At 38.7% G+C, this 13,581-nt stretch overlaps 1 protein-coding gene across 1 annotated transcript; it reads left to right on the top strand.

Annotated features, from left to right (window-relative positions):
- Nucleotides 1-2,726: 2,726 nt before the first annotated feature.
- OLR1 (oxidized low density lipoprotein receptor 1) lies at nt 2,727-11,778 on the top strand (the record flags this gene model as incomplete). The annotated part of the gene is made up of 6 exons (XM_084255505.1): nt 2,727-2,814; nt 5,345-5,440; nt 7,599-7,844; nt 10,832-10,971; nt 11,269-11,384; nt 11,634-11,778. The coding sequence occupies 6 exons, from the start codon at nt 2,727-2,729 to the stop codon at nt 11,776-11,778; spliced, it is 831 nt and encodes a 276-aa protein (XP_084111631.1).
- Nucleotides 11,779-13,581: the final 1,803 nt, after the last annotated feature.

Here is a 13,581-nt window from a genome sequence, read left to right on the forward strand (position 1 = left end):
AATTGGATTTGCAGGAAATACTGTATTTGTAGGATTCATCACCAGGTCCTGGATTGTTTGGTGAGCTGCCTGTGTGTGTTGACCCAGGAAAAAGGATGATTATACTCTGCTGGACTTTCCTAAAAAATGTAGTTCTTTCTGCTGGTGTGTGTATGTTTGCGTGTTTTAACTCATAGTCACATGTATCCTTCTGAGATACTTGTCAAGACAATCCAAGAAAGATTAGTCGTGAGCCTTCCTGGTGGCGCAGGGGTTAAAGACAGTGCTATCAAGATATCACCAGTCACTGCAGCATGAGTTTGATCCCCAACCAGGGAGCTGACCCATGTGGCGCAGCTGACCTCTCCTGCCTCACCTGCTGCAACCCTCAGCAGTGTATTTCAAGTCAATCTGCCTGTTCCGCTCCCCACTATCTCTGGTGAATCATCTCACCCCCCACACCTCTGCCTTATGCCTGAGTTCTTATATGCATAAATAAATGAATCTTTAAAAAAAATTAGTGTTCACATGAAATGTGCTAAGTCCATTTCATCAAGAAGTATACTAACTCCACTAGAATATTGATGATGGCATCTGAAATAACTAAGTCACTATGAGGAATGGTAAGGTGTCCTAGTCATCATGGTATCATTTCAGTATATTAATTCATTGTTAAAAACAATTTCTTGACATTCTGTTTATGTGAAAGTTGTCAGGATGAGTTTAGAAATGCATCCTGTCTTGTTGCTTGGCATTCAGTTCAGGGAGGCAGGGTGGGCTTGGGTGATAAGTGGCACTGACACATACATAGTTAAGTAACACTGATTTGTCACAGGCTGATTTGACCAGCATATATTTGCCACACACTGAAGTGGTGTTGCTCTTCCATGAATTGTGTTACAGAGTAAAATTTTATTCTTTTTAAAAATTTATTTACACATATAAGAACTGGGGTACAGGCCAGTGGTGTGGGGGGATGAGAGGATTCACCAGAGACAGAGTGGGGAACAGGACAGGCAGACTGACTGAAATACACTGCAGAGGGGAGCAGCAGGAGAGACAGGAGATGTCTGCTGTACCACGTGTGTCACCTCCCTGGCCAGGGGATAAAAATTGTGCTATAGTGGCTGTGGATAGCTTCAGAGGTTGCGTCTTAACTTCTTGCACCACCAGGGAGGTCCATAGAGTAAAATTTTAAATGACTGCTAAACTATTTTCAGTTTGGTCTCAGATAACCTGAAGAGAAAAAAGGCAATACAGAAACCTAGGGAGATGGAATGAATTGGAATCCTACTTGGACAGTCAATATTGATGATGTTTCTAATAGTATCCTAGATGCCTTGTTTATTGAATAGTTTCTAATCTTTTTTTTTTATTCCTTTATTTGTGTTTGAATCCTGGGGTAGTTTAAAGCAAATTCCAGATACTTCAGAAGAGCTCTGTGGTAGATAGAAACAATAATAGTTTTTTTAAAAACCGTGTGTGACTGTAATGAGACAAGTCTGGTTAGAAGGTGAAGGGAAAATAGGTAAGAATTCTATCAATGCTCTATGTAGGTTTATTAATGGGGAACCCAGTGAAGCTTTATTGTGACTTAATTCAATCCTGTATACATGATTCGGCAAGTCAACTATGCTGAATATTATTCCAAACAGTAATCAGAGCTACCATTTATTGAGTTTGCATTATATTCCAAGTACAAACTTAACATTCTCATCTAACATCTCATTTGACTCCCTATAGCAACAACCTCAACATTTTCAAGTGTATGCTATAATGTCCTAGTTTATAGACAAAGTAATTCCCTGAGATTATAGACCAAAAGACTTCAAAGGAAAGATTTGAAGCTAACTCTGTCTAGCTCCAACATGTTCTCTGATGCTATGTTATATTGCCACTATATAAAATTGAATCTCTAATTAAATTCTAAAATCACCTAAGACATCACAGCTGGAGATGGGTGGGAGTCATATGTGATTAGCCCCCAAATTTCTAAGTCTATTGCTAATTACAACAGTACAAATTAAAAAGGAAAATGTGAGGCCTATGAAAGACACATTATAGTAGAGATAATCTACTACAGTTGAATTACTGAATAGATATGAGTTTTGGAATAAAACACTGTGCTCTAAATGTAGATCTTTTCACCAAAAAATGATTTATTAATGCATACAAGAACTGGGGTACAGGCCAGAAGCGTGGGGGCTAGGGTGAGAGGATTCACCAGAGACAAAGAAGGGAACAGAACAGGCAGATCGACTGAAATACACTGCAGAGAGGAGCAGGGGGTGAGAGAGGAGAGATCGGCTACACCATTCATGTCAGCTCCCTGGCCAGGGTTCGAACTCGTGCTGCAGTGGCTGTGGATAGCTTTGTAGTGCTACATCTTAACCCCTTGCACCACCAGGGAAGCCGAATATGACATCCTTTTGTGTTTGTTTCCTTATCAGCAAAAGGGGTACAAAAGTCTCTCCTCTAATGCTCATGGAAAATTCAATTTTCCCTTTCATTAATTACTTAATGAAATATCCTGAAATATTATCGGAATCTCCACTTTCCCCACCTGCCACAGACATAACCCAAGAATTTGCGTCAGCCAACTTCCCAGTATGAAGCAAAGCCTCTCCTTCCTCCTACCAATGGTTGAGTCACTCCTCTGTGATAGCAGTAACTATTTAAGTGCTCTAGCAAGTTCACACAGTTTTACTTTGTAGAAGCCTGTGACTGTTACACTCTCTCATCGTGGAATGAATTTGGAGATGGCTTTTGATGACCTCAAGAGCAATACTATGAAGGATCAACCTGGTAAGAAGCCAAATGGAGAGCAAATTAAAGGTAGCAGGGGGTGGGTGAATGTGTACAGGGGCAGAATTCTAAGATTACCTTAAAAGTAAACTGAATATAGGAGTAAAAAAGTAGAATACCCAAGTCTAGGAAATATTATGAAATTAATCAAATTTAAAGGAAATTATGAAATTAATCAAATTAAAAGGAAAACAAATTAGGTATGATGATGATGAAGAATGAATGAATGAATGAATGAATGAATGAATGAATGAATGAATGAATGAACTAACTTGGTGTGAATGATGATGATAAATTTTACTGAGTTTTCTATAGGTCATATTCGTTGAACTTCACTTTATATGCATTATTTCTCTGAATCTTTGCACCTTAAAATTAGGACTGTTATTAATTCCCTTTTATAGAGGATCAGGAAGATTGACTAACTTATCCAATCTCATGCAGTTAGTAAGTGGTCGAGCTGGAACTGGATCACAAACTCCCATTTATCTGAATCCAATCCATCAGAAACTTTGGGAAATACTGAATTCACCCACTGTGTACAATGATAATTTTGATAATAGTGTCCGTGAGGCATTGCAAAAAATGGATATAGTTTATGGGTCATCTGAGCAGATTAAATTCTGTTCAGCATGGTTTAGCATAAATTATATTTAATTGTATACCACTGCTTTAAAAAAATTCAGTTTCTATTTGATATATACTGTAAGTTAAACTTCTTAAAGATAAATTAATTCATAATTCCAACTTCATAGAAAATCTGACTCTACTGCATTTTATTTTATATCCATTCTGAGAGAAAGAAATAAAATACAATAAAGGGAAGATACACAAATATTTTCAGAATCTAGATAAAGAAATTCCAAGTCATGTTTCCATAAACAAGACAGATATTTCTCTCAATGGGGAAGATAAGTATGTGCGCAGAATGATTTAACATTTGAGCTGATGAACTGTTAATAACTAGGAATGAAAATAGCACTGGTATGCAGATAGACCTACAAATTAACAATAGTCATTTGCTCATTCATTCATTCATTCTTCATGTAGTAAATATTGAGTGACTTTTACTGCATTTATGAAATTACTACTCTCAGAACCTGCTTAAATCAGTCACCGATTACAAAAAGATCCAGTTGAGCTTTAATTAGAGAATGACTAATTAGAGCAGGGATTGGATTAATGATCTCTGCCCATCAAGGAGATTGGAGAAAAGATGGTCCAAAAATAGGAATCTGTACCTTCCCTGCATGGTGTGGATGCTGTGACTTTTTTCTAAAATTTCAGGAATTTCATCATTTGAGAGTGGAGGACACACTTGATCTCCTGTAATATAGAGTGAATACTAACCCCAGGGAAATGTTGGTAGAAAGATTAACACAGATACGTGCCTCTGAGGACAGGATTAAGCAATTATTTGCAAGAGGCACAACCCTCTTCTACTTCTGCTCTGACAATTTGCCATACACATTGTAGGAGCTCAATAAGGATTAAATCAGTGATTGTCATGTTTCTCCCTGTCAACGTATCTATTTTGTTTGTTTCATCTGGAAAGTCTGAACGAAGTGTTTTTGATACATGAGAACCCTGTGAAATATACTTGACTACTAATTAGTGTGGATCATTCACAGTGGAAATTTGTGATGTAATATAGTTATTGACAATTGGGTAAAAGACTTTGTGTGTCTTAAATCTGTATACTCCTAGGCAAATCATTGAAACTTTCAGTTTCCTTACTTGCACATAGAGGATAATATCACTGCCTTATTTACTTATTTTACAAATACATTATATGAGATGCTTCTACTAAACCAGTAGGATCTGTGCTTTTTAAAGGAATGTCTGTGTTTTTTCAGTGGTGAAACGCATAACTAGATATTCCTACTCCTGTGAGTGACACGATGGCTTTTATAATAATGGTGTATTTTTCTCTGTAACAACAGATGTTATAAATGTAGGACATGATGCTAATATAAGACAGATGACCACTGATGTTTCATTCATATTTTTCTTTGGTCAATAATCCTACTTACAAAGTGTAATTTTAGTGAAATAAAAATCGAATAGCACAAAATTATGTTGTAATTCTTTGAGGTACTCTCAGTTGATTGACTTAAAGATCATTATCTTGATGTCTGACATTCGTTTATTGTATGCTACTTATAAACACACTGCATCTGTGTGTGTGTGTGTGTGTGCTCGTGCGTGCTATATACAGTCTATATTAAAAACATCAGACCCTCTGTACTACAGATGAAGCAGATTCCACCCAGTGGGACTGAGAATTTTTTGAAGAGTAGGCACAGTATAAACTTCCGAATCAGAATTATTGAATCCTGGCTCCAAAATTGTATCAGTTGTATGACCTTGGGTAGATTACTGAAATGCTTTAGCTGTCCATATTTTTCATTGTAAATGTGAATCATGAATTATCTGCTGAGCCAAGGGGAGGACAAGAGGTAAGACATACACAGCACCAGGTACAGGCAGGATCCAAAGTGTGGTTGGGTTATTTGCTTTCATCTCTTTGGTCATTTTGGTTCTCTCCCTGTCCCTCTAGGTCGTCTTTCTTCCCGGTGGTGGTGCCCTGCTGCTGTGACACTCGGGATCCTGTGCCTGGGCTTACTGGTGACCATCATAATGCTGACAATGCAGGGTAAATGCGGAAGGGGAGGTGAAGGAGAAAAGTGAATTTAAAATCATAGTTTACAAATTGGTTTCATAATCATCACAAATAGCCTTGAGTGAGACACATTTTAGGCAAACTGTTTTTAGTGTGAGTGGGAGGATGAGCTGCCTTGTGCTCATGACTTAAATTGACACAACGTAGATCCTGAATGGTAGACTTTTGTTTTGTTTTCATAACTTCATGAATAAAGTCTATTTAAATTCTAAGATGATGAGAAAGAAGATACTTTGAAGTTATTTGTCCCTAGATCACCTGAGAAATGGGGGAAGAAAAAAGAAATTTCATTTCATTCATGTTCAGTTTCATTTTTATTTAACTTTATTTTCATGTAGAAGAACTGCAATTTGGCCAGAGGTGTTGGGGGGGTTGTTGAGAGTATTCACCAGAGACAGAGTGGGGAGCAGAACAGGAGGATTTACTGAAAACACTGCTGAGGGGAGCAGTGGGCAAGACAAGCGAGGTCTCCTGGTTAGCTCCCTCACCAGGGATAGAACTCAGGCAATAGCAATGACAGTGGGGAGACTTAACTCCTAGTCCACCAGCGAGGCCCAGTTCATTTCAGTTTTAATAGAAATTACTAAAGACCAATTTTAAGTTAAAAATTAGAAATATAGACAATGAATAAAAACATTTAAAGCAAAAAACACTTCTTGTTTATAATATTGCCATCTAGGAAAAAGAGGGTATAGAGAAGAAAAGAAGTGAAAATAAGGATGAGAGGGGTCAGGAAGGGATGAAAATGGTCCCAGCCTTCCATCTAATTTGCTCGTGTAGTTAGTTGTACATTTGAGTTATTTCAGCTGGCCAGGACCCAGGTTGTCAAGACCTTTGAAGAGCTATTTGTTTCTTACTTGCTGTTTATTTTATTTTTTTATTATTTTTCAAAAATTAATTAATTTTTAATTGAGGTAATATTTGGAAATCCTATCAGGTATTGCCACCATAGTGTACCCACCATCAAATTGCCCATAGTCCTTCACCCTCGTCTATTGGGCTTCCTTCCCTTTTTGTTTTTATCCTTCCTCCACCCCTCCCCACTCTGGAAGCTTCAATTCTTATTTTCTGTTTAAGGTCACAAACTATTTATTTATTACAATCTATAGACTTAGGGTCTTTCCAAATGAGTTAACCCAGGGGTGGTGATTGGAGGTCTTCTCTGTGGTTCTCATCACTTTACACCATGGAATCTGACCTTGGAGCCATGGGGTCTACTTTGTACTGAAAGAACAAACTTCTAGAATTGAGACATTGGGCAATTAACATTTTTGTTCTGCTTGATTTCACAACCTTTATCTCATCTCCACCCTTCCTAAAATGTGCTGTGGCCAATAATAATAATAATAATAACAACAATTTTAGGCTCTTGTGACACAGCATCTTAAAATAATTCTTTGGGAGGGTGTCTCAAAAAAGGGGTGAGTATCACAGTTGTTAAATACATTAGGACATGTGGAAGGGTGGCTAGATGGTAAAGGAATGAGGTGGAAGAGTCAATGCCTAATGACAATTCCTACCTATGGTCGCTCAACTGCTTGGCATCTGACTACTTTAGATTGCCCACATTTCATTTATGTCACTGATATACAACTTATTTTTTATTATGTTTCACTTGTGTTTAATTCTCAACAAGTAAAATCCTGATCATATTTTTTTAAGATTTATTTATTTATGCATACAAGAGCTGGGATACAGGTCAGAGGTGTGGGGGGTGAGAGGATTCTCCAGACAGAGTGGGGACTGACTGAAATACACTGCTGAGGGGGGCAGCGGGTGAGTCAGGAGAGGTCTGCTGCGCCATGTGGGTTGCTCCATGGCTGGCCAGGGATTGAACTCCTATTGCAGAAGCTGCAGATAGCTTCATAGTGCGGTGCTTAACCCCTTGTGTGACCAGGGAGGCCCCCCAATCATATTTTTAAATCATAAGTGTCTATGACAGTCCCTGACATTTACAAAAATTGCAGGAATATCAGTTGACTTTCAAATCCCTAATTTCTGAGTAAATACAGGTCATTTTCAGTAATTTATCTGTTGTTAAAAGGGATTATTTGATTCAGTTCTTTGATTTTCTCAAAACCCAGTGGAGGAATTTAATTGAAATGGAGTCTTAATTCAGCTATGATTTTAGTCTCCCAGGTGTCTGACCTCCTGAAGCGACAGCAAGCAAATATTACTCACCAGGAAAATATACTGGAGGGACAGATCTTAGCTCGGAAGCAGGTGGAAAAGACTTCCCAGGAATCACAGAGGGAACTCAAGGAAATGATAGAAACCCTTGCCCAGAAACTAGAAGAGCAAGCCAAAAACCAAACAGAACTCCAGCAGCAGAACCTGAATCTCCAAGAAGCCTTGAAGAGAGCTGCAAATATTTCAGGTATGATGGTCAGGGAATGGTGTGAACAAATTGAAACTCAAATAATTAAATGATAATAATAGTGATGTGTAGTTTTGTGTAAAGTCTTACAGCTTGTAAAACCTTTGAATATTAATAGTTCTTTAAATTTCTGAAATAAGTAGAACTACTAGGACAAATGGATCTTTTGCAAGTGTGAAAACGTGTATTTAATCTGTTTAAAAAGGAAACCATTCTGGAAGTAAAAGAAAACACCACTGCAAAGAAAGCTTAATAGGAAGAAGCTAATATATCAAGAAGAGGAATGTTAATGGAAGCAGGCACAGCTCCCTACCAACCAGTGGTTTATTTCTCAGGCAGGCTGTACAATATTTATTTTTATCAGTTGTAAGGGATTAAAGCTATGCCAGTACCATTTAGAAACATCTCCTAGAGCTGCCAGACACAGAAAACTAGCCAAAAAAAATAAGTGATGTCTTTTGGTGAGGATGTATCGGGTACCATGTCCCATTCATTTACAGCATCAGATAAAGACGAATTGGCAGAGATACCCCCAAAAGTATGGCTTTTCACCAGGCAGCTTAGAGAAGATTTAAAAAAAAAAATCAGTGATCATCGCCAAATGGAAAATTATGCAATTTTTTTCAAGTTTTTATCTTTGTGGTCCTCAGTGTTTAGAAGAAGAGGAGGAGATGCTGGGAAGTTACTCAGTGTTTTTTTTTTTAAGATTTATTTATTTATGCATAAAAGAACTGGGGTACAGGCCAGATATGGGGGGGCAAGAGGACTCACCAGAGACAGAGTGGGGAACAGAACAGGCAGACTGACTGAAATATACTGCTGAGGGGAATCGCGGGCTAGTCAGGAGAGGTCTGCTGTGCCATGTGGGTAGCTCCCTGGCCAGGGATCAAGCTCATGCTGCAGTGGCTGCGGATAGCTTCATAGGTTGCATCTTAACCTTTGCACCACCAGGGAGGCCCACTCAATGGGTTTTGCTTGAGGTCACTCAGCTAGAAAGGTGCAGGTTCTTCCCAGCTACAGACTGTCCATTTAGCACCAGAATTAGTGATAGTTCTTGGCCTATATGTACAAAGTTACCATCCAAGTAACTTGTTAGAAATGGCAGGTTCAGGGTCTACCCCCAAATTCTGTGTCAGAATGTCTTGAGGTGCATCATGAAATGTACCCCCAGATGTTTAGAAGTTAGAGGGGTAGAGTCATTTAGTGATTAAACACACTCACAGCTGCTATAGTTACTCTGTGTAGGTTCAACTTCCCATTTCTCTGTCAAATGAAGAAAATGAATGGAAACTCTCCCATAGCATTGCTACAAGAATTATTTTTTTAAGATTTATTTATTTATGCATACAAGAACTGGGGTACGGGCCAGAAGTGTGAGGGGATGGTAGGAGTATTCACCAGAGACAGAGTGGGGAGCAGAACAGGCAGATCTACTGAAATACAGAGGGCGAGTCAGGAGAGGTCTGCTGCGCGATGTGGGTCACCTCCCTGGCTAGAATCGAACTCATGCTGCAGTGGCTGTGGATTGCTTCATAGTGCTGACGCTTAACCCCTTGCACCATCATGGAGGCCCCAAGAATTAAATTAATATATGTAACTGCCACAAGTTTTGGGCATATGGTGACAGTTACATTTGCTAAAAAAAAAAAAAAAAAAAAAAAAGTTAAAAGATGATTTAGTTAAAGGGTGTTTGAGATTTGCTGTTTGACTTTGTCAGTTTAGAAAACCTGCCTGGAGTGTGGAGAGAGAGAGATTGAGAGAGAGAGAGAGAGAGATTTTGACATAACACAATGGCATTCGACAAATTAAGCCATGTGAAGCTTGCATTTATTACTTTGACCATCATTTTTTGTGCGTTTTCTCTCATTTACTTTCTTCTTTCATGGTTCAACAACCCCCTACTTTCTCCTTTCTGATGAGGTCTACCCATAAACTGATTATATGCTATAATGGAAATTGGAATTAGAATGTTACCTTTCTCAAGGATTTTTTTTTTTAATTTTTTGGTCACACTGTAGACAAAGGGGTGTTGTTTCTTATTAAAGAGATTCCAAATGTTACTAACAGGGAGTTGGAGGAGAGGAAAAGAGGAGGGAGAGGATATCTATATGCAAATAGACGTTGACATATTTTGTCTATTGTCTGAATTCTGAGATGAGTTTTTGAACTATCTGCGACTTTTGCTGCCGAAATCGTTTCCCTATTTCCTGAAATCTTACTGAAATTAAGACATTACTTTGTATCAATATTCCTTTCTTCTTAGACTATTTCTCTCCAAAAGAAACAGTGTGAACCACATAGGCAACATTAAATTTTCTAGTGACCACATTAAAAAAATGAAAAAGAAACTGATGAAATTAATTTTCGTATTTTACTTAAACCAATATATTTGAAATAATATTTCAACACTAGCCAGCATAAAAATTATTGAGACATTTCACATTCTTTTCATACGTACATTTCATATACGTGCATCATATGTGCATTTTGATTTCGAATTTTACACTATAACAAATTTTACACTACAACACATCTTAATGCACACTAGCCACAATTCATGTACCTAAGAGTACATCTAATTGCTGTTGATATATCAAACAGCACATGCCTAGAAGCAGGGGCTACAGGGCTTAAACCAAATTTCATTTTTCAAGGAGCTGAAATTTTAAAATACACAAGCATGTCTTTTAAATAGAATAGCCATTAAGTATCTCCATTATTCCAAAAATAGCATTACAAAATAGATCAGATTCTAAAATGGCATCCCAACACAAGCCTTGCTTTTTAACTTAGTTTACCGAATATCAGAATGTTTTATTATTTTTTCTCCAAAAACTGGGGAAATGAAAGCTCTGAGAGTACTTAGGTACTTGTAGCTTCTGAATATAATTCTAATTGGGAGGGGATGGTATGTGTCCTATAGGGAGAATTGTAGTGATGTTTTAATTCAGGTGTAAGTCACTGATCGTACCTATTCTTCTTCCTAGCTCCTTGTCCCCAAGACTGGCTGTGGCATGAAGAAAACTGTTATTTGTTTTCCTCTGGGCCATTTAATTGGGAAAAAAGCCAGGAGAATTGCTTATCTCTGGATGCCCAGTTGCTGAAAATTAGTAACATGGATGATCTGGTGAGTTTTTGTTTATGAGCGTTGGGATGAAAATAGCTTAGAGGGCAATAAGTCAGGATTAAGCCCTGGGTGGAGCTCTCGTGGGAAAGTCAGGGTCCCCAATTTCAGTTTACCCTACCACTCATTTTGTGTTGGCCGTGGGATGGACAGGCTGTGTAGTATTACTAGTTGTCAGTAAACATGTCTGCAAAATCATGGAGGTGCTGTTCGAGATTTCCTTTGGTTCTTTAGTTTGTGAATCTAATCTAAATAACCACATTGACTCCAGCATGAACTCAAAAAGCTCGCTCCCCACAGGAATTCATCCAGCAAGCAAGTGCCCATTCCAGCTTCCCGTTCTGGATAGGGTTGTCTCTGAGGAAGCCCCACTACTCCTGGATCTGGGAGGATGGTTCTCCTTTGAAACCTCACTTGTAAGTTTCCCCCTTCGCTGAATCTACAAGTGAAACTACTGCTGAATTCCATACACTGTCCTCTGATGCCTCTTATGCTTGGGGGCATTTTCAAAACTCCTTCCCCACCTCTCACCTGGGACTTGTCATTGACGCACTCCAATCTTTTGCCTTTGCCTTCCTACCTTTACTACTGATTTGAAGCTTCAAGATGAGCTAAATTCCTGACACAAGGTGGCGACAAATCTCCTTTTCCCTCCTTTTCTGCAGGTTTAGACTCCAGGGATCTGTCTCCCAGATGTACCTTTCCGGCACCTGTGCCTATTTGCAGAGGGGAGCTATTTTTGCTGACAACTGCGTTTTAACTGCTTTCAGTATATGTCAGAAGAAGGCCAGCCTATTGAGAGCACTGTGAATCTGAAGACTGAAGAGAATGAGCAGTGGACTTTGAATTCTCTTCTGGAATGTAAGCTGTTTTTGGTCACTGAGGTGCAGACCACAAGAGCCCTGCGAACTGCTTGGGATTAAGGGACTGCAGCACTCCTTAGCAGAGACTGGGCCCTGGGCCACCTGGCACCTTATAGCTAACATTTTGATTCAATTTATATATATATTTCGCCTGCTCTAGCCCAAGCCTCCCTGCCAGACTTCCAGCTCTCTTCCCTTTTTATTTTAAAGGCAAAGGCCTGGAGCCTCTGTCCTCAGTCCTCTCTACCTTAACGCCATCTTTCCCTCAACCTCCTAAAGCCACATAGAAGACAGAACATGGAAAAGTTGCCCAATGGCGGGCAGAGGGCAAAAGGGGAAGCAAGACTGAGCAACTGGGAGCATGAGAAAGAGGAGGTAAAGAGCTATGCTGGCTGAGAAATTCATGTTCTCAGTGTGACAGGTCACTCCTGTGGTGTTTCTCCAGACCCCACCAGATTCCAACATTTACACACACACACACACACACCCCCCTTCACCTCATATTTTGGGGTAGTTGGAATGTCCCAGGCAGCAGTTAGAAATGTAGTGGTCTTTTCTGTGAACTAGCTCACAATTCATGATCAGCTCCTGAATTGGATAGTATTTCTATAGCTTTTCTCTGCCAAAGGACATCTTCATAGCTTCGTAGCTTTAATCTTTCATAGCTTTAGTCCTTCAGAACGGTATTTGTTAGAATTGTAAGTTGATGGCCCAATAGCAGAATTTGCCCCCTAAATTATGTACCCTTTTGGGTGGCCTCTTCTTAACAGCTGTGCTACGCACAAAGGCAGAAGCATGCAGGACGACAACGAAGACACTCACTTCTAGTGCACACTCAGAGGGTGTGCAAGCACTGTGAAGATAAACATGGACTTATACGAATACCCCTTTTATTTTCAGCGTTTCTACTTCCTTTTTGCCTCTTTTAAAAGATACTTTTAAAGTCTTGTAACAATCTTAATGAGAGTGAGCAAGACCTGTCTCATCCTCAGGAAGATAAGAGATATTTTCTTTTATGAATAACCTTATTGAGATTTAATTGACGTGCAAATTAACTTACATAATCAATAAGCTTTCACGGATGTGAGTGTGTTTCTTTGACATCATTACCACAATCAAGGGAGTGAACACCTCTGTCACCCCCAACAGTTTCATCACACCTAGACAGCCCCTAATTTATGTTGGGCTTGTACTTTGTAACATTTTATATGAGTAGAATCATACCCTATGCCTTTTTTAAAAAAATCTGACTTCTTTCATTTGTCATCATTTTGAGTGTCGTTCACCTTCTTCTTGTGTTAGCTTTTCATTCTTTTAAAATGTTGAGTATTATTTTTTTGTATGGATGTATTCTCTATTTGTTTATCTATTCACCTGTAGATGTCATTTGGGTTGTTTTTAGTTTTGGATCTTACAAATAAAGCTGCTATGAACATTCACGGCCAAGTCTCTTTGCATGAATATTGGATTTCTCTTCTTTTGGGCAAATTCTTAGAAGTGTAATGCCTGCATCATTTAGTAGGTGGATGTTTAGCTATTTAAGAAACTGCCAAACTTTCCTAAAGTTGGACCATTTTATATTCTTAACAGCAATGTATAAATGTTCCAATTTCATCTTAGCGTTACAGACACTTGATGTGGTAAGTCTTTTCATTTTAACTGTTCTTGTAGGTATGTAGTGATAGATCATTGTATCTGAAATTTGTATTTCAAATTTGCATTTGAAAAAAAAAGTTGAGCATCTTTTTAG

This window comes from Talpa europaea (assembly GCF_964194135.1).
Source record: "Talpa europaea genome assembly, chromosome: 15".
NCBI classification, from domain to species: Eukaryota; Metazoa; Chordata; class Mammalia; order Eulipotyphla; family Talpidae; genus Talpa; species Talpa europaea.